This window comes from Jaculus jaculus, chromosome 7 (assembly GCF_020740685.1).
Source record: "Jaculus jaculus isolate mJacJac1 chromosome 7, mJacJac1.mat.Y.cur, whole genome shotgun sequence".
NCBI lineage: Eukaryota > Metazoa > Chordata > Mammalia > Rodentia > Dipodidae > Jaculus > Jaculus jaculus.
Genome location: NC_059108.1, coordinates 88,930,149 through 88,952,875, shown reverse-complemented (window position 1 = coordinate 88,952,875; position 22,727 = coordinate 88,930,149). Strand labels below are relative to the sequence as shown.

The 22,727-nt window shown below is 37.0% G+C and overlaps 1 protein-coding gene across 9 annotated transcripts in view; it reads right to left on the bottom strand.

Annotated features, from left to right (window-relative positions):
• Window positions 1-22,727, bottom strand: part of Mipol1 (mirror-image polydactyly 1) — a 378,948-nt gene that overhangs the window by 167,994 nt on the left and 188,227 nt on the right. For 8 of the 9 annotated variants that reach the window (XM_045155139.1, XM_045155144.1, XM_045155143.1 and 5 more), the window contains one exon: window positions 9,158-9,265. The exons of the other annotated variant lie outside the window; for it this stretch is intronic. In XM_045155139.1, the coding sequence (XP_045011074.1) occupies window positions 9,158-9,265 (108 nt within the window). The remainder of the gene's footprint in view (window positions 1-9,157; window positions 9,266-22,727) is intronic. 9 annotated transcript variants of the gene reach the window in all.

Genomic DNA, 22,727 nt, shown 5'->3' with positions numbered 1-22,727 from the left:
ACTTTCATTAGAAGTATGTTACTCGCTTAGTGTTTTATTGTTTCTTTTTCAGTTACCTCAGGGTCTTTGTAACTTATAGCAATTGTTAGGCTAACTGTGAAGACAATTTACTTTGGTCTACTGTATAAAGGCCTCTCTAAATTGAATTCTCATCTTTTAGAAGCATACATGTAGCAGGAATTCAGGATACCTCTGTGGTATTAAATCTGGTGATGAATGACAATTTCTCAAAGATTATTTTCTCTCTTCACAGTCAATAAAGTTAGTGCCTTTGCTTCACATATTCTTTCAATAGCCAGTTTCTTGTTCACTTAAATTAATGGTGAAGGCATCTATCTCTATGAGAAGATCTTGCATGGCATGCCTTGGAATGAGTAAGTTCTGTCATACCCTCACAGCCATTAACATAGAAACTTAAATTTACCAAGATCTGGCAAATTTGCTCAGGTTGAAAGACAGGTTCAGGTAATAACTTATTATCCAACTGGATTTTTTTTTTTTTTTTTTGGTTTTTTTGAGGTAGGGTCTCATATTAGCCCAGGCTGACCTAGAATTCACTATGGAGTCTCAGGGTGACCTCAAACTCATGGTGATCCTCTTACATCTGTCTCCCCAGTGCCAGGATTATAGGCATGCACCACCACACCTGGCTCCCAACTGGTTTTATTTATTTATTTTATAAAATTTATTTGAAAGCGACGGACACAGAGAGAGAAAGAGGCAGATAGAGAGAGAGAAAGAATGGGTGCACCAGGGCCTCCAGCCACTGCAAACTAACTCCAGAGGCGTGTACCCCCTTGTGCATGTGGCTAACGTGGGTCCTGGGGAATCGAGCCTCAAACCGGGGTACGTAGGCTTCACAGGCAAGCACTTAACTGCTAAGCCATCCCTCCAGCCCCTGGTTTTATTTTTAATTTCCATTCTGTTTATAGCTTTTGTCAGGTCCTCATCTTCTTACCATCACAATTATAAATTTCAAAAATTCTTTAAATATAATTTCACTCATGGTTTTTGATTGTTTTCAACCAAGTAGGTGTTATTCAGAATATCTGTATTTTCTTATACCTATGAATATGCAAGACTCAGTGAAGGTTTCAGAGTAGAAAAGTGTCACCTTTGTTGAAGAATGACAGTTGATAATTAGATAGGTGAGAAAATCGGGATAGAAAAGGTAGCTAAGACATTACTATTATAGAACTTGATACAGGGTAGAATAAAAGTGATAATAAACTAGGAATAAATAAACCAATGCAAAACTTGCAGGGTAGAATGCTGAACTGCTATTTATGGTAGAAGAGACATGGAGATTAATGCCAATTATTTTAAAATACATACCTAGGAAGATGGTAGTATCACTACCTAATAGACTTTAATAAATGAATTTGGAAGCAGAAAACTGTAACAACTATTTAAAACATAGAGAAGTCTGTGTATAGAGGCGCTTCATGTTCTACAACACCTCTTGGCCCTTTATGACTAAAATGGCTACTACAACTTTAGACAATAAATTTTCAAAACAAAATTTTCAGAGCATTAAGTAAATGAGTAATGATATTTGTTTCATCTGTCCTTATCTTGGGTACCCTTACTTCTTATCCAACTCTAACCACAGATACCATCTGTCTTACTGGCAAAATGAAGGGTGTGAAAGTATTCACTTTTTCCTTCTCCTGTGGTAAAAGTGTACAGGAGATTATGATAAGAAATAAATGTGTTATCCAACAGTTTGTAGCTGATGTCCTAACTTTTCATGAAAATGATTATGGAATAAAATTAGGTGTTTGGTTGCAAGTTCAGTAGATAAGAAGACATTAAGTCTAGAAGTCATTAACTATTTCCTCTAAACTGAAATATTCCCTTCTAGAGGGAGGAATGAGGCTCTTAAAACTCAGGGCACTAATGAAACTTACAGGCTCAGAGAAAAGTTACAAGATTCATAAGGCTTCACCCCCAAGGTCTTACCAGCAATAAATAAGTTGCTGGGGTGGTGGAGAGTATTTGGTGAAATACCTACAATCTGGCCATGTAAGTCCAAGAACGCATCTGGGGGAGTCCTCACTCATGCAGGGGCTGGCTTTGTCATGATGAACCTGTCTCTGAGTCACCCATGCTGCTGTGAGTCACCTTTACCCATTCTCCCAATAAGCACACTGGTTTACTGTGTGGACTTGAGTGGAACTTTTTTCTGCAGTCTGTCTTTGGTATGCTATCTGGGCTGAACAGACTCATGTTCAGGTCTCTCCCCCAAAAGTCACACAACAGAAATGACACATAAACAGGGATTAGCAAGACTAAAGATGAGTGGGAAGAAGTGGCTGCTTGCTCCTGCAATGGGTGACAAGACACTCAATAGAGGCTGATCCACTTGAGGAGGCAATTTGCATGCAAGAAAATCAATATATTCACCTTTCCCTGTCTGGTATGAGGCAGAGTGTCTTTTTGTTGACTGCAGTTGTATGTTTTCTGTGATAGGTGATAAGACATGTAACCAAGGCAGAACTGTCTGAGATTTGAGTGCCATTAGGAAAAAATCCCAAGGTGGACGTTTATTTTATTTCTTTTTGATATTCTTATTTTAGAGGAAGAGACATAGAGAGTGGGAATTGATGCACCAAGGCCTCAGCCACTGCAATGTAACTCTAGATGCTCACGCCACCTAGTGGGCAGGTGCGACCTTGCGCTTTCCTCACCTTTGTGCATCTATCATAAGGTGGGATCTGGAGAGTGCAACATGGGTCCTTAGGCTTCACAGGCAAGCACCTTAACTGCTAAGCCATCTCTCCAGAATACTAAGGTGGATTTTTATGTGATAATTGGGTGGCATGCCTCCTTAAGAAATAGGGTACATTGAGCTGGGCATGGTGGCGCACACCTTTAATCCCAGCACTAGGGAGGCAGAGGTAGAAGGATCGCTGAGAGTTCGAGGTCACCCTGAGACTACATAGTGAATTCCAGGTCAGCCTGAGCCAGAGCAAGACCTTACCTCGAAAATCAAAACAAAACAAAACAAAACAAAACAAAAATAAATAGGGTACTCTCCACAAATATAGTTATGTCCTCCTGACAGTTGATAACTAGGAAATATATTGCAAACCTTTAAAATAGAAAATACAGGACAGAATCATAGGCAAGCTATGGTAGAACTTGCATTGTTTTTGCTATGTATGGTAAACCATCCAATTTTGAAGCTAAGCGTTCTTCACAGACAAAAATTACCTGCATAAAGAAAGAATTACAATAGGAAGAAGGCATGGAGCCTTCATATTTACCTCTGATTTGGCAGAACTCCAGAGATGAAACTTTTATGGCATCCTTCATGCAGTGGTGGACTTTTTGATGGGGCAGCTGCCTTTGAGTCATTTATGCTCCTATAAATAACCCCTCACACCCATGCTCTTATAAATACCCCAATAAATTAATAGATTCACTAAGCTAGACTTGGGTGGAATTGGTTTCTGTCTTAAGTGTTCCTAGGAAAAGCCCCACAAAGTAAATAATAGGCAAAATGAGATCAAGAAGGGACAAGAATACAATAAAAGAGTCATCCTCCTTGCCAGGACATAGAGCAACAGGAAGTCTCACTCATTGCTGATGGAACACAAATTGTTCCAGCTACTTTGAAAGACAGTTTAACATATATATATTTTTAACCACATGATCCTGCAATATAACTAGTTTTTACTTATGAGTTAATTTTTAATTTAATTTATTTATTTGAGAGAGAGAGAAAAAAAGAATGGATGTGCCAGTGCCTCCAGCCACTGCAAATGAACACCAGATGCATGTGCCTTCTTGTGCATCTGGTTTATGTGGGTTCTGGAGAATTGAACCAGGATCCTTTGGCTTTGCAGGCAAATGCCTTAACTGCTAAGCCATCTCTCCAGCCCCTGAGTGGATTTTAAAAAAATATTTTTTATTATTTATTTGTAAAGAGAAATGGGGAATGAATGGGCCTTCCATAGCCTTCTGCCACTGCAAATGAACTCCAGATACATGTGCCACTTTGTGAATATGGCTTAGGAATCAAGCACCCTTGATGACTGAACAATCTCTCTAGCCAATCTATTCATAAGTAGAAAAGCTTATCTTCATATAAACACTTGCACATATAGTTATGAGTCTTATTCATGATTGTCAAAACTTAGAAGCAACCAAGAAACTGTTCAACAGGTGAATATGAATAAATAGTGGTTCATCTAAATAATGGATTGGGACAGGAAAGATGGCTTAGCAGTTAAGGTACTTGACTGTAAAGCCTAAGGACCGAAGTTCGATTCTCCAGATCCTGCCTAAGTCAGATGCAGATGTACAAGGTGGCACATGGGTCTGGAGTTTGTTTGCAGTGGCTGGAGGCCCTGAGGCACCCATTCTCTCTCTCTCTCTCTCTCTCTTTCTCTCTCTCTCTCTCTTTCTCTCTCTCTCTCTCTCTCTCATAAACAAATAAATAAAATTGAAAAAAGAAAAAACTCTAAATAATTGGATCATTACTAACCATTAACAAGATTATGTTATATAGCTGTCAAAAGGTGTGGTAGAATGTTGAATGCTTATGAATTAAGAAGCCAATATGAAAAGGTATAAATCCCTATATGTATTTGAAATAGGCCAAACTATACACACTTGAAAGGTCAGTGGTTGTCAGGGACCCAAGAGTGTAGGAGGGATATATATGCAAACTTCAGGACTTACTAGGAACTGAAGCTGTTCTGTACAATACTATGATGACTACTGAATGTATAGGAACTCCTAAAGTAAAATTTGGACTTTTGCTCTTAATGATGTGACCATGTTAATTCAATGAATGCAACAAATGTGTCACAGTGCTTCAGGATGCTGACAGTGGAAAGGCAGTATGGTAGCAACAGGTATATGGAAACTCTCTACTCTCTCCTAAGTTAAGGTGTGAACCTAACACTGCTCTAAAATAGAGTTGTCAAGAGATCACCTACAATCTAAGTAAGAATGGCTATAATGGAATTATATTGGAGAACTCTACAGGATGTTAAAGATATGTGATTAAAATAAGTCAATTTAAGGACTAGAGAGATGGCTCAGTGGTTAAGGTACTTGTCTGCAAAGCCTGATGTCCTGGTTTGATTTTTGCAGTACTCATGTGAAGCCAGAGGCACAAAGTGGTATATGTATCTGAAGTTCATTTGCAATGGCAGAAGGCCCTGGCACAACCATTCTCTCTGTCTCTCTTCTATCTCTCTCTGAGTGCAAATAAATAAAAATACATGTTTTAAAGTCAATTTTTAAAAGTATATATAGTTTGTGTGTGTGTGTGTGTGTGTGTGTGTGTATGTGTTCTTCATCCAATTTCTTGGCTGGACATGATGGTGCATGCCTATAATCTAAGTAACTGAGAGACAGAGAAAGAAGGTCCATGAGTTGAAGGTAATCCTTCCCTAAAAGGCTAGTTTAACCCCAACTTGGTTACATGAGACTGAGAAGCAAAAGAATGTCTAAAACAAAAAAAAATTTTTCACAATAGTTCATATTACTCAAAAAATGAGTTATCAATAGGATTGATTTAAATAGGACTATAAGTTGTTTTTTTTTTTTTAAGTATCTCTTCATTATATTCTAGTTTCAGGATTATTCAGTCCCTCAACTTACAAGGCTTTAGTAAAAAAAAAATAAAACTAAAAACAGAAAAATAGTAAAAAATCCTTGATATCCTTTGAAGTCTAAACAGATTGCTTATAAATGACAACCAAAATTTTCAGATTAATAGAATAGAAATATATTATTATTACTAGATTATTGAAAAGTATTTCCCATATGGTAATTGTGACTTCAATTTTTGTTCCCCAAATATATCTATTGAAGTGTCTTAGAAATTTTAGTATAGTTGAGCCAAATAAAGCATGACTTTTTCAACTCTCATACCATTAAAACTTAAATTTACTAGTAATATTAATGATGGTGAAATTCATAACATTAAAGTCTTATTGGGAAACTGAAGTCTCTAAAATCAACAACCTTTTAAAACATTCCTAATGCTCATTTGCAAACTATGTAGTAAATCAGTTAAAAAATAGTACATATTTATGGACTGTGAGAAATCAGCTGAGATGCTTTATTAGTAGATAGTTTAGTTATAAGCTTGCCATTCTTAACCCACACAACTTAATCAACATATAAAGAAAAAGGTTTTAATAAAGAATGATTTTTTAAAAATTATTTATAACACAAAGCTGTACTAAGACTGTATAATTTTTATAGTAAATTTAGAGATTCTCATGAGAAAATATAATTCAAAATATGATTGAAAGGCAGTCTCATGGATTATAGATATTTTCAAACTAAATTTAAATAAATACAATAGGTTTAAGAAAGAGTGAACTGATTAAAGAGTATTCAGAAATAATTCTTCTCTCTTTATCATGAATTTAAGATGGCTTTAGTTAGTGGATGAAGCTATGAAGGATTAAAATACTGGAAAAATGAGAAACTTTTAAAGAAAAAAATATGAGCAACTAGCAAAGATTATAAGATAATACATTTTCAGGAGTGAAAATGAGTTATGCTAAAATGTTACTTAAATTTTATAAATTAAACTGAGTTATACTTTATAAGAATATTTTTTATAGCTTTTTCCTTTTTTTCTTTTTGAGAAAGAAGCAGAGAGAGAAAGGGTGCGCCAGAGCCTTTTAGCTGCTGTGACCTAACTCCAGATGTGTGCCCCCTTGTGGCACAAGTGCAATATTACATGCTTGCATCACTGCATCTGGCTACATGGGACCTGGAGATTCGAACTTGGATTCTTAGGCTTCACAGGCAAGTACTTTAACCAGTAAACCATCTCTCTAGCCCAAGAGTATTGTTTATGTTTTGAATTTCTAAGTCTCTATGAGTCTACTTATTTCCTTTCAATTTTAATAACTTCTTAAAAATGTACATCAATTTCTCTCTATAATCATCATTTAATTAAATTTTATATAAACATACCAGCAAAAATTTCAAAATACAGATTAAATCATCATTACATGCCTTAACAAGCAGAATTTTGTTTTGCTTTGTTTTTCAAAGCAAGGTCTCAATCTAGGTCAGGCTGACATGGAAATCACTATGTGATCTCAGGATGGCCTCTAACTCACAGTGACCCACATACCTCTGCATCCTAAGTGCTAAGATTAAAGGCATATGCCTTTTTAATTTCAGGTCCCAGTTAAGAGGAAAAACTTATAAAATATTTGGCATATAAACTCTTACTCTTAGAACTGATAATTAATTACCATCCATTATGGAAGATGCCTTTAAAATGTGGTTGTTTTCCTCTTGCGTATTTTAAAGATTATTGCACTTAATTTTCATAAAATAATATATTCCTTGGGGCCAATTAGAGAATCAGAGGGATCTATAATTCTCTCATTTATAACATCAACAGAAAAGAGAAAATACAGCTGGAGAGATGGCTCAGCAGTTAAGGTGCTTGAGTGCAAAGCCTAGGACCTGGTTCTAGTCCTGAGCAGCTATGTAAAGCCAGATGCACAAGGTATTCTATGTGTCTGGAGTTTGTTTATAGTGGCCAGAGGTCCTGACATGCCCACATTCATTCATTCATTCTCTCTCTCTCTTTGTACAGTAAATCATTCAATAAATAAAATATTTGAAAAAAGAAAGACACTGAAAATGCATTACACAATAATAACAAAGTTAATATAAGCCTACAATTAAGAATTTAAAAATTAAGTTAAATATATTGTGTAGAAAAGACTCTTTAAAGTGATCAAATGCAAAATAATCCTTTTGGTAACAAATCTTCTTATTGTACCAGAAAACAACCAAAAATCTTTTGTTTCCCATAAATTAAGAAAACATCATATTAATGAGAATGGAAACACCTGGAGGGTAGAGACCATTATTGTCTCAGAGATACTAACATGAAGAAATCATGAAGGAATTAGCATGAAGTAAAAGAATGGAAAGTTACATTTTAAGAAAAAAATAAAATCAGGACCTAAATAATGTTATTTTTTTTTCTTTTTTTTATTTTGTTTATTTTTTATTTATTTATTTGAGAACGACAGACACAGAGAGAAAGACAGATAGAGGGAGAGAGAGAGAATGGGTGCGCCAGGGCTTCCAGCCTCTGCAAACGAACTCCAGACGCGTGCGCCCCCTTGTGCATCTGGCTAACGTGGGACCTGGGGAACCAAGCCTCGAACCGGGGTCCTTAGGCTTCACAGGCAAGCGCTTAACCACTAAGCCATCTCTCCAGCCCAATAATGTTATTTTTGATAATGACTGAATCTACATTGTAATGGAACATATCATAAAATATGTCACTTGCTTCAAATTCTAGTAGAATACATTATTTTAATCTTCTTGCAACATTCTAACAATTCCTTCAATTCCCATGTACATTCAAATATCCTTCAAGACATTACAACTAATTTAAAAACTGCCAGAAGTGGTGGTGCACACCATTAATCCCAGCACTCAGAAGGCAGAGGTAGGAGGATCACCAAAAGTTCAAGGCCACCCTGAGACTACATAGTGAATTTCCAGGTCAGCCTGAGCTAGGGTGAGACCTTACCTTGAAAAACAAAAACAAAACAAAAAGCAAAAAAATTATTATAAGGGATGGAGAGATTGTTTAGTGGTTAAGGTGCTTACTGGCAAAGCCAAAGGACCCAGGTTTGATTCCCCAGTACCCACGTAAAGCTGGATGCAGAAGGTGGTGCGTAAGTCTGGACTTCCTTTGCAGTGGCTAGAGGCCCTGGCAGCCCATTCTGTCTGTCTCTCTCTGCCTCTTTCCCTCTTCCAAATAAATAAGTAAAATATATTTACAATTATGATAATAAACACTGATATGAAGAAAAGGCTAATTATTTAATATTTCTCTGAGAGTTGACACTTTATTAGCTATAAAAGGTGAAGATATAAAAACAGAAAAGATTGAATAGGTACTATATTATTTACATGCAACCACTCAAATTTTGGAAAATATGTTGTTTATATGTACACGTACATGAGATAAAATAATGCCATAACAGCAGGGTGCTGTATCTGTGTTTAAAGAAGGGGTTGTTGGCAAACAGCACAGCTCACTTCTACTGCAATGTACACAACTGATATAGGCTGCATAGAAAGCTGGCAGGAAGGGCTTACAACCTTCATTTGCCTGCAAGAAGGAATGGAGATTTACCTTCAGAGCACGTTCTTGATTGTTTTCAGCAGTCAGATGTCTCATGTTGTTTGCTGAAGTCTGCTTCTGCTCTTTCAGATGATGAAGCTCCTGTTCGAGGCGTTTGCACTGCCACAGGGGAAGAATCCCATTAAGCAAAGGAGCTATAGCATTTTTTGCACAAGCCATATGAATTAATGTAAATAATACCACTGCATTCTCTAAAGGCCAAGGGTTTCTTTTGTAACAAGAATGGAAAGCAAAAGCAATGCTGAATGTAAACAAAATAACATTATAGGACTTTGGTAATTCAATATAATTTTCAGTAAGTTGTATTAATTCAAATATTATTTCACAAAATACTTAGTTTTATAAAAATTGAGGTTATACTGTACATAAAATAATTTTCTAGACTGACCAAAGAGTTCTGATTATAAAATGCAGTCTAAAAATCACACAGATTATCAATAACTTATTATACTATATGCTATGATCAATTTTATTAATCTTTTTAAAAACGAAAATTGTCATAACAAGACAAACTCTAGGTGTTTAGATATCTTAAATACTTACACAATAATTGTACAGACTATAAAGCCATATTCTGCAAATCAGCATAGCGTGAAGTTGCATGGGATAACAGGTAAAGGAATAAAATATGAAGCTCATGGTTCAGAAAAAAAAAATAAAAGCCACTCTTTATCTATTTAGCAACTAGGGTATTAAGCAACAACCAATAGTTACATATATTGGTTCAAGATCTGTACAACTCTCTCTCTAGACTATTTGACAAATGGCTATTTGCCAGAATGAATAAAAAATTAGAGCTGGGCATGGGGGCACAAGCCTTTAATCCCAGCACTCGGGAGGCAGAGGTAGGAGGATCACCCTGAGTTCGGGGCCATCCTGAGACTCCATAGTGAATTCCAGGTCAGCCTGAGCTAGAGCAAGACCCTACCTCGAAAACCAAAAAACAAAAAATAAAGCAAAACAAAACAAAAATTAGGCCTAGAGAGATTGCTTAATGGTTAAGGCGTTTGCCTATAAGCCTAAGGACCCAAGTTGGACTCCCCAGTACCCACGTAAACCAGATGCACAAGGTGGCACATGTGCCTGGAGTTTGTTTGCAGTAGCTAGAGGCCCTGGTAGATCCATTCTCTCTTATGCCTCTTTCTCTCTCTCAAATAAATAAAATAGATATTTGAAAAAACAAAAAATTAGTTGTCATGATCAAGATACAGTTATAATCCAAATTGGTGCTTCTTGTTCATCTAACCCTATTTTTTTCTGCCTCTGACCTCATAATATGTAGTCTGTATTTTCTTAGACTCTTGCAAAAATTATTTTAAAACAAAGTTTTAACAGACTCTTGATGCTTACTTGGAATATATAGTGCTCATATACAAATATAGAGTATGCATAGCTCATGCACACAAACCAAAGCACATTACAACTGAAACAAAGTAGCCATAAAATCACGACATTTCAATCCAATATTAATTTCACTTGGCAGATAATCTCATTGAAGGTAACTTCTGGAAATGTGACACAGGACTGGCTGACTTTACATTGCCATCTTCATTCTACAATGTGTTATGTGACAACACAATTCACCTAGCAATTTTTTTGAACTTATATGAAAGCTCTGTGACATATTTTATTTAAGCTTGATTAAGAAAGGATACATAATTAAAATTAAACTTTTTTTGAGTCAATGATAATAAAAAGCTTGGTCAAAAATCATGAACCAGGAAAAGAAAAAGACATAACACCAAAGATATTTTCTTGACTAGGATCACGGTGTATACTCTAAATTGGTTTTAAGATAAAATTGGTAAGAATTTAACTGTATTAACTATGGTCAATGAGCATTTAATGGCATGGCACACAAATTTGACTACGGAATAAAATAATGGTTCATGGATCAGATGACATGTGAATTGGTTTTGTTTAGGGACTTGGTAGGCTGGAGCAGGATAAAAAAAAAGAACGTAGGACTGGAGAGGTAGCGTAGCAGTTAAAGCGCTTAACTACAAAGCCTAAGGTCCCAGGTAGGATTCCCCCATACCCACATAAAGCCAAATGCACAAAGTGGCACATGCATCTAGAGTTTGTTTGCAACTGCTAGAGATCCTGGCATGCCCATCCTTCCCTCCCACCCTCCCTTTCTCCCTCTCTGTGCTTGCAAATAAATTAAAAAAAAAAATTTAAAGGTGTGTAAAAAGGAATATAAAAGAGAAAGAATGAGGAAACACATTCAAGAATTTGCTGGCCTACTATTATTATTTCAGGACTATTTTAGATGACCCCAAAGTAAATGTTTTTCCTTTCTACTTAGTACCCCTCCCAAAAAAACCAATAACTTTTACTAAAGAAATAAATGCTTAATTACTTTTGTTCCTGAGGTTTAAATTTAATAGTGATCTGAGAGTCAAAGACTGTGAAACCCAAACAAGAACTGACAAAATTTTACATGAAATCTCTGACTAGGTATACATTTACGGTTTATGTTTAAATATACTTAAGATTTATTTAGATTCACTAATATTTGGAAAGTTTAATACAAACCCCACAATTAAATATTAACATATAATTTATTGTGGTTTTGCTTCTTTTATTTTTCCTTTTCAACTCTGGTTTTGAATTTTATTTTGAAAAAAAAAAACAGCAAGTGTTTATTCACCATCAAGTGTTACACACTATTATTTTCATTTTTTTATTTTATTGTTTTTTTTTTTTTGCATGTGTGCATGTGGGTAGGATGCATCATGCTTTACTTCAGTCCCCTGGAGTGGCTCCTCATTTTATAATTTTGTATCAAATTTATTACATATATAAAGTGCTTACCTTTTAATCTATACTTCAAATTACCTTGAGACATCTAGTTTTTAAATTAGTCATTTAGGGAAAAGACAGGGTGGTAGAAATGATTATAGCATAGTGTCTATATTGATGGAAGTTGTCAATAGTTTAAAAATAGTTATTTACAATATGCAGAAAGAAACAGAAAATAATATAATAGGAGTAATTTCTTACAGAGTTAAAAAAAATGAGATGTCTGTAGCAGTACTTTTAATCCCAGCCTTTGGGAGGTAAATATAGAATATAATAGTTTATATTGACTGTCATCTTGAAAAACCTATGAATCACTTAGGAAACTACCCTCAAGGCATGCCAGTGAGGAATTATCTTGACTAGGTTAACTGAGGTAGGTACACCCACCTTAACTGTGGGCCAGACCATCCCATGGGACAGGGTCCTGCAGTGTATAAAAAGGAGGAAGCTAGCTGACAAGGAGTATTCACTGGTCTCTGCTTTTTCACTGTGGACTGAATGAAACCGACTTACACAAGGTCCTGCTGCCATGCTCTCCCTACTGTGATGGCCTGTGAACTCTAACCGTAAGCTAAAATCAATCCTTCCAAATCCTTCCATCCTTAAGTTTCTTCTTGTCAGGTATTCTGTCACAGCAATGAGAAAACAACTAATATATAGGGGACACCCTAGAGAAGCTAGCTAAATAAACTGGCAAGCACCAGGCTCAAGTGTTTCAAGACACAAAGAAGAAAGCAAAGGAGGAAAATACCCAAGGTCATGAATACCCAAACACTCATGCGCACAAAACACACATGCACACACACACATGAGGAAAGAAAAAGTTTGTGATTTTTAAAAAGGAGAGACATGGTGGGAATTTTTTTAAATAATAAAACAGTAACTCATTCATATCTTTAGGCAGAAGGATTGAAATAGAAGATACAATAGTACCAAGACTCTGAGATAAAAGCTTATCTGCATTATTGATTTGAGTAGTAGCATGAATCCAGTTTCTAAAGCAACTAAGGGGAATAGTCAGAGATACAATAAGAGCTTGTAGAACTGATAAAGTGTATCAACAAGATAGTTGATGGAATAGAGAAGCAGTCTGAGTTCTCATATTAATATAGGTTTGTTGCTCCCGCTCTATTAAGAATATAGTCTAATAGGGCCAGAGCAGGTTCATTAAGTCTACTGGGAGGTTGCTGAGGAAAGATGAGGTTATACATAACAAGATGATGATAATAGTGCAGTAGTAGTCAGACCCCAAATATACTTTGGAAATAAGAAAAAGAATTTTTATTTTTATTTTCCTATCTTTTGTCTTCCTGTTCTTGAATTTAAAAGATTTCCTGAAATGTAACTAATGGCAAACATTTTGGTAGGTGTATTAATGAAAATAGAAACACTGTTTATTCCTAGTTTGTAACAAAAGTCCTAAGCAACTTCTGGAAAATTGTATTTCATTTTATTACTTATTTCCAAATGTGTTAATATGATGAATTGTCTTATTTTTCTAACATAATAATATTCCATTACTGTGATCAGTCCTAAATAATTATACTTATATTTATATTTGTATGTATGAAAACAGATACCTGAAACTGGTTTACAAATATTCTATTTCAGGTTGTTAATATGCTCCTATGAGAAAGATGTTTTTGTCCTTTTGGGGACTATTCTTCCCAAGTGCTGTTTCCAAAGTTGAATTTGACTCATGAAAAGATTTCCTTGATTATTTCTCTGGAACAATATAATTTTTTTACAAGAGGAATTAGAAGATGCACTCTATAATTCCATCTGAGATTTCCCCTGGAATCAATTAGTTTCAAAGGTATAACGGTTTGTTTTAGTGAGTTTAGCTTTTCTTTGAAAATAATTATTTTGCTCTCATACTCTTCAATAAAAAGAGCAATTATAGTAAATGTCATTTCTTTGGCCATTTGAAGATACTATCTCATGGTAGTCTGGCATTTATTGTTGATAATGTGATAAACCTTGATGTGGTTTGATTCAGGTGTCCCCCATAAACTTATGTGTTCTGAATACTAGGTCCCCAGCTGGTGGCAATTTGGAAATTGGAGCCTCCTGGAGGCAGTGTATTGTTGGGGGTAGGCTTATGGATGTTACAGCCAGCTTCTCCTTGCTGTTTTGCACACTCTCCTGGTGCTATTGTCCACCAGATGTTGCCAGGAAGGTATATCCACTCTCTGCTCATGGCTTCATTTTTCCCATGATCATGGAGTTTCCCCGAGTCATAAACCCTTTCCTCCCACAACATACTCTTGGTCAGATGCTTTCTTCCAGTAACAAGAAGCTGAGTGCAACAGTAAATTGGTAGAAACCTGACTGTGTGGCTTTTGTCCTTTAGAAACTAATTTGAGGAAGGAATGTGGAAGGATTTGTAACCTTGGCCTAACAGACTTGTAGTGCTATAAGTACAGCTTGATGGACCATTTTGGTCAGAGTTGAAAGGCCTGAATGCAATAAGACTATGGACTGTGAGTCTTGGCTTGTGAGGATGAGAAAGAACTGTTGGGATTGGCTTAGAAGCAGTTTGTCTCAGAGGCTTGCTATGTTCTTCCTGCCTATGTCCTGAGATATCATGCAGGGTTGCATTGCTAAGAAATGGACTGCTGTGAGCAGGATATGGCAGAGAAAGAAATGAAATCTTTGGGCCAAAACTGTTGCTCATTCAGCTGTAATTGTTTGAGAGATTATAACCATTGACATTGGGCCAGTTGATATGCACTGTGACAAAAAGAAGAATGCAGACTCTTCTAAAGGTACCTGAATGCTGGGTATCTTGTTCTTCAAAGTCTACTTTATTCCCCCCTGGATCAGTAAATTAGGAGGCTACCTACCACTATGGAATATAATAAATGCAGGAAAGAGATGGTCACCTGAATTCGCAACCCAGTTTTGTTTTTGGAAATGGCTATGGACAGTGTGAAGTAGGCTTGTTGAGATTACCTGAGTGGATGCCTGATGGAGCCATGAGGATAAATTGTGTGTTGCAGTGGAAACCAAATGCAGATGCCAGTACTATGAAATGGCTGCCAAGGAGAGCTGCTGGCACCAGATGAAGTTTTCTGGGGCTGTGAGTAGACTAGCTGGAGGTGCAGAATTGGAACTCCAGAGACTCATTACTGGTTAAAGTTGTCAGACTTGGAACTACAGAGTTTGATGCGTGTCCTGTTTAAATCTTGTATTAACTCAATATTTTCTTGCTATGTCCAATGCCATCTTTTGTAGCATGTTTATTCTGTGCTATTATTATTATTATTATTATTGTATTACAGCTCAGTTAAAAGACACACTCCATTTTACATCATAGATGGCTATCAGTTTATGGGGGACAAGGTCAGAATGTGGTGGTTTGATTCAGGTGACCCTCATAAACTTATGTGTTCCGAATACTAGGCCCCCAGCTGGTGGCAACTTGGGAATTGGAGTCTCTTGGAGGCCGTGCATTTGGGGGGGCAGGCTTATGGGTTTTACAGCCAGCTTCCCCTTGTCAGTGTACAGCACACTCTCCTGTGCTATTGTCCACCTGATGTTGGTGATGTTGGCCAGGGGATGAAGTCGATCCTCTGCTCATGCCATCCCATGCCATCATGGAGCTTCCTCTCAAGTCTGACTTCAAAGCCAAAATAAGCCCTTTCCTCCCATAAGCTGCTCTTGGTCGGGTGTTTTCTGCCAGCAACATAAAGCTAACTGCAACAATGGTGACTCTCAGTCCTGCTTACTCAGTCAAGGGATAAGTACTTCCTCAAGGCTTAGTAAAGGCATGTGATTGGGGCACTTGTGAGGCTTATGATTGGTACACATGGGAGACATGTGATTGATGGAACTAGGTGCTATGTGAATATAACGCTGTGATTGGTGGACTTCTAAGCCATGAAAAAGCACCATACCCTTCTGGCTATTATAATTAGCCTGTTTTATAGTCTATTGGGTTGGTCCATGAGATTTTTTCTCCTGTGTATTGCCTCCTAGTGCTGTTAACACTAGACTCAAATAAAAACCTTCTACCAAATGGCTTTTTATTGTCTGGTTGTTGTATTTATTACAGATACAGGGGACTAATCTGGCTTCATAAAGAGCATGTCTTTAGCCACAGCAGTGGTGACAGCAGCAGAAGACAGGTGGCTGAACAGAGAGTGACTGGTGAGGTCACTATTGAAAGTGAGAGGCTGTGAGGAGCAAAATGCAAAGCACAAGAAAGAAATGGGAGTCCAGCCTCTGGAAGAAGTCCAGAAAGCTGTAAAGGGTTAAGATCCAAGGGCCTCGCTATAGTTGCACACATTGCTAACATGGACTTTCAAACCAGGCACAGTTTATGGGAGGAAGGGATTATTTGAAGACTACAAATCCAGGGGAAGGTCAATAATGATGAAGGTAGGATGGATGGATGGATGGATGGATGGATGGAAGGAAGGAAGGAAGGAAGGAAGGAAGGAAGGAAGGAAGGAAGGAAGGAAGGAAGGAAGGACAGACAGACAAACCCACTATCAAAAGGAAAAGAAGAAACAAGTGGCCAAATAGCAGGTTACCCAGGAAGAATTCCTTCAGCATTCTGCATATCTTAGGCTGGAATTCCATGTCCACCCTCAGTAACACCCTGCCCACAATGACACCTCTCCCAACCAGGCAGCTGGAAATCTAAGAAACTTTAATAAAACCAAGTCTACTGGGGGACTTCCAACCAAACTACCACAAACCTCAAGACAAAGGCTAAAGAGTTATAATAGATGGCTGCAAGGTACATTAAAATTTAGAGCTTCAACACCTGAACATCAAGAGCTGTGACACTGTTTGTCAGGCTCTAGGCAACTGGCATTAAAAACTCAGAGCAAAGGCTAGAAAGATAGATTCACAGTTAAGGCACTTGCCTTCAAAGCCAAAGGACCCAGGTTCAATTCCCGATGTAAACCAGATACACAAGGTGGCACATGCATCTGGAGTTCATTTGCAGTGGGGGGAGGAGGCCCATTCTCTCTCTCTCTCTCTGTCTCCTCCTCCCTCTCTCAAAATAAATAGATAAATAGTTTTTTAAAAGTTCAGAGCAAAATTCTTCTAACAGAAGCAAGTAGAGATATAAATATCTGGCTTAGAAAGACTAGAGCCATCCCCACTGTTGTAGTTACCTTCTCATTGTTGGAATAAGGCATTTGACCAAAAGCAAGTGATGGGGTGGGAGTTTTCTTTTTCTCTTTCTTTTTCTTTTTCTTTCTTTTGCTTACAGTCTCAAGAGAAAGCTCCATGATGGCAGGGAAAAGCATGGGATGGCCAGAGCCTAGACATCACTTCTGCCATAGCAGGTGGAAAACAAGTGCAGGAGAATGAGCCAAACTCTGGCAAGGGACAGCTGTCTATAAATAATACTCCAAAGCCTGCCACAAACAACACAACTTCATTGACAAGACCCCCACCCACTCAAAAAAAATTGCCATTAGCTGAGGATCAAGCATTCAGAACATATGAGTTTACGAGGAACACATAATCCAAACCAAAGCAGCCTCTATTTCTCAGGACCTAGAATACAAGCCTCTGGCTCTGAAAATTCTGAGGTTATTCAGTCTTTAGCAACCAGAACTATAAGCTGTTGGATGACCATATGTAGAAAAGTGAAATGAGACCCACTCATTTTGCCATACAAAAAAAAATCAAGTCCAAATGGGTTAAAGACCTCAATATAAGACCTGAAACTCTTCAACTATTTGAAGAAAAAGTAGGAGGCACAGTTCACGATATAGGACTGGGAAAAGACTTCCTGAATAAAATCCTACTAGCCTAGGAAATTAAACAAGCACTCAACCAATGGGATTTCATGAAGGTAAAAAGCTTTTTGCACAAACATACCATAAGCAGAGCAAATAGGTTACACACTGAATGAGAGAAAATCCTCACCACCTATACCACTGACAGAAGCCTAATATCTAGAGTCTACAAAAAATTCAAAAACAAAACAATAAAAAAAATCGAACAACCCAGCCCAAAAGTAGGGCAGAGAACTGAATAAGGAGTTCACAGAGGAAGAATTACGAATGGCTAACACACATTTAAGAAAATGCTCAATTATCCCTAGTCATTAGGGAAATGCAAATTAAAGCAACTATGAGATTCTACCTTACCCCAGTAAAGATAGCAAACATTAAAAAAAATCAAATGAAAACAAATGTTGGCAAGGATGTGGAGAAATATGAACACTCATTCATTCTTGGTGGGAATGTAAGCTGGTACAACCACTATGAAAATCAACACAGAGACTCCTGAAAAGGATGAATATAAATATGGAGTTACCAACAGACCCTGTTATTCCCTTACTGGGCATTTACCCTAAAAGCTCCACACCTCAGTCAGAGATATTTGCTCAAACATGTTTATAGCTGGTCAATTTAGAATAGCTAAGAACTGAAATCAACCCAGGTGCCCATCACTGGATGAACAGATAACCAAGATGTGGTATATCTACACAATGGAATTCTACTAAGCAGTTAAGAAAAAACTGACAATGAAAACTGTAGAAAAATGGTCAAACTTGGAACAGATCACACTAAGCAAACTTACACAACCACAGAAAGACAATCATCACATGGTCTCACTCACCTGCAGTTCCTAACCTGGATCAGCCTGAGTTGCTGATGTACCTGAATGGCATCTCAAGGCTTAGACAATAGGGAGGGTAGAGCTTGGGGGAAGCGGAAGGGGGTCGGGCACAAAACTGAAACCAAATTGAACTAGTACCACAGAACCCTATATTCTGGAAGTTAGACTAACAAGTTGAACCCTCAACAGGACCTTGGGGGGAGCACCTGAACTGAAGGGCCCTGGAGAGGGTGAGATGAATCTGAACCTTAAATTTCTCCTGTTTCTTTTCTTTTCTTTTCTTTTTTCCTGTCTTTTTCTTTTCCCTTAGCACTGGCCAGGAAGCAGTTAACATCCATTATGAGGTGCTGATCAAAGAGACCTACAAGGTCTTCCAAAACAAACAAGACAGACTTCAGTTGAAGCACTTTATTATCCACCAGTGGTTAAAGGTAAGACCTTACTGCCAAAGACACCATAAGCTGTCAGCATGGACCATAGAGATACCTGGTTATAATCTAGAAGACAGCCAGAACCCAGACAGCCCTTCTAGTGCTGGAAGGTGCTACATGAGCTACCAGGGGAAAGTGGCACACATCTGTCCAAGCAACTCTAAGATACTTGGATTCAAACAACCTGACATGATGCTCACTCAAGTGCAATAGTGGCAAAAAGCCATGGTGGGTACCCAACTGTTCTTGGTTCGGCTAACAGATCTGCTCAGTGGCAAGGAAACCACATCTGGAACTGGGAAACAAGTCAGAATCATATCCAGGTAATGATTTTGCTTTCCAATCTCAAGCTTCCACTAAATGTGGGATATAAAAGGGTTTACACCCTTTAAATTCTCTCTAAATTAATAATGGTTATCCAATTTAGCCAGTGCTGACTTCGCTCCCCACTGGAGATTCTGCTCTTTTTGTTCAGATGGGAGTAGGACCTGAGGAGATAAACGACCCAATGCACTACACCCTGGCCCCAGCTAAAACCACAGAGGAATTGTGGAAATGAGCAAGAATGTTGCTTTCTCGGTGAACCTGATGTCAGCACAAGAGTGAAGGAGATAGACACTGAGGATACTCAACACCTACCAGAGGAGAAATACAGAGGCTCCTCAGAGCCCATCACTGAAGTAGACTTAGAATGCTCACAACATGGCTCAGGGAATTTTGCAGAAGAGGGGGCCAAAGAGTGTTAGAACCACAAGTTGGGGCATGATGCACAGAGACATTGCCTCTTCCCATAACTGACTGCTGCACTCACAATGCATGATCCACAATCCCCATGTAGTTGACCTGCATCCCCAACTAGGAGGGCCTATTCAGAAGAGTGGCACAGATGAGGGAAAGAATGGTACTAACGTGTTGTTTACATACTAAGTATGTCCATATCTGATAAAAAATAAATTAAAATTTAAAAAGTAAGCTTTGGTGTCAATGAGAATAATGTACTTTGAATTATAGATGTTTGGATTTGACTTAGGACCGAACAAGTAACCTTTCATCTTTTTTTCAGTCATAAAAACTGTTGCTGGGCATGGTGGCACACATCTTTAATCACAGCACTCAGGAGGCAGAGGTAAGAGGATTGCCATTAGTTCGAGGCCACCCTAAAACTATATAGGAATTCCAGGTCAGCCTGGGATAAAGTGAGACCCTAACTCGAAAAACAAAAACAAAATAAAACAAAACAAAAAAGCCTGGCATGGTGGTGTATGCCTTTAATCCCAGCACTCGGTAGGCAGAGGTAGGACTGCCGTGAGTTCAAGGCCAACCTGAACTCCATAGTGAATTCCAGGTCAGCCTGGGCTAGAATAACACCTACCTCAAAAAAAAAAATAAATTAAATAAATGTACATATAAATATAAATGTTTATAAAGTATTATATGAAAGTAAATAACTAGGAATTTAATAGCAAGCATGGTAGTTTACACTCATATTCTAAGCTATACAGCAAAAAGGATGAGCAAATGTAAGCATTATTAAAGGTATCAAGATATATAGTTATTTTTATAGTATTACACACTTTAAATGTATTATGTAAGTTCTATTCATATATAAAATTAACATTTAAAAATGTGATTTACATTTATTTCCAGAATAAAATGTCTTATAAATATTATTTATACTAGTAAATTACATTGTAGTGAGCTAAGCATTAGTAGGTGTTAAGTCATATCCAAGCATTACTTGTCTTCTATTAAAGTTTATATGCACCCTATGAGTTAGATACTATTATCCCACTGTAGAGAGAAAGAAGTCACACAAATAATAAGTAAAGTTCAAATTTAGGCATTACATTTCAATTACCAACATAATTTTAACTGTATACATGTACAAGTATAAAAAGAAAGAGCTATAACTATAGTAAATAATGTTATTTTGAAACTGATATGTTGAGTAATTAGATATAATTTTTCCCACAAATAGAGAGATCTTATACAAGAATACAGAGAATACAAGGGTTAGAATTGTAATCTTCTAATGCAGTTCAATTAATACGAATCAAAGTCTACCCAAATTAATAAAAACTGCCTAAACAAATCTTACATTTTAGTTTCATGTTCTAATGCTAACACTATATCTAAATCACAGTGTCCTTTTTAGGAATATAAAATAGCAAATTTATTACTGCTTTTCAAAAGTGCTTTCTTTTAAACAAAGGTCTTGTAGGACCATTTTATATGATGATTATGTATGTTTGCATAATTATAGGTGGTGTTATATATGCATGTTAATATAACACCACCTATGAATAAATAAGCATACATATTCATTGTATAAAACTGACTCAGATTGGAAAGTGTGGGGTTGGGGAGGGAGGGAATTACCATGGGATATATTTTGTAATCTTGGAAAATGTTAATAAAAATTAAAAAAAAAAGACAGTGAAATGCTGGAAAGAAAAAAAAAACTGACTCAGCATCTCTCCACATGTTATTTCCAAAATGGTGATATTTATTTGTATTATCTTAGCAGACACCAGTATGTCAGTTTAATGCTAAGTAGCTAACAAGGTACATGAAATATAGGATATATTAAATATGTACATGTTGTTTCACTTTATTTAATTTGAAGATCACCCTGATTTCCTAATTTTACTCTAAAAATGATATGATGTTATATTGCAACATGCTTTCTCCCCTTCTTCCATCAGTGATACATTTGGTTTAGCCTCTACATTTCCCATTGCTCACAGGTACTTTACCTCCAACTTCAAGGGCAAAAGTTTCCTTCTAAACTGTCTTTCTGATAGTATTTGTCACTGCTGGCTTCAAATGAAGTTAATCAGAATAATTTTTATAAACCTATGTTTGTGTGTCTGTGTGCATGTATGTGTTGGTTTTAAATAAATGTTTTTTGGAGCTGGGATGATGATGGCTTAGCAGCTAAAAGTGTTTGCTCACAAAGGCTGCTGGCCTGTTTTCAATTCTCCAGAAACCCAGGTAAAGCCAAAGGGGCCTTCATTTTACAGCAGCAAGAAACATGGTACACCCATACATACATTAAATAAATTAATGGATAAATAATCTTTGTAAATGCTTGTTTAAACAGATGCTTTTAAAATGTACTTCAGTTATTAAACTTCCAGACAAGTACTTTTAAGATATTGTTGTTTGAAACTAGATGTGGTGGCTCACACCTTTAATCCCAGCACTTGCGAGAAAGAAGTCAAAAGAACACTGTGAGTTCGAGGCCACCCTGAGACGACATAGTGAATTCCAGGTCAGCCTGGGCTAGAGTGAGACCCTACCTCGAGAAACCAAAAAAAAAAAAAAAAAAAGATATTATTTGTTTGTATTTCACCAACGTCCATTTTCCCTAACTTGATATTCTTTTCTAGGTTCTCTATTGTTTACAGAGTTGAAAACCATTTTAAGAATGATAAATTTGCTGGGAGTGGTGGTACACGCCTTTAATCCCAGCACTCAGGAGGCAGAAGTAGGATTGCCATGAGATTGAGGCAACCCTGAGACTCCATAGTGAATTCCAGGTCAGCCTGGGCTAGAGTGAGAACTACCACAAAAAAAGGAAAAAAAAAATTATAAATTTAACAAACTTGATATTTTTAAGTTATCAGTAAATATAAACTTTGCTCTAAGTTAGAAATATTTAACTAAATAGAGTAGTAAGGTCCTTCGTTCTATTGCACCAGTTTTACATCAAGCTAATTTGCTCACAC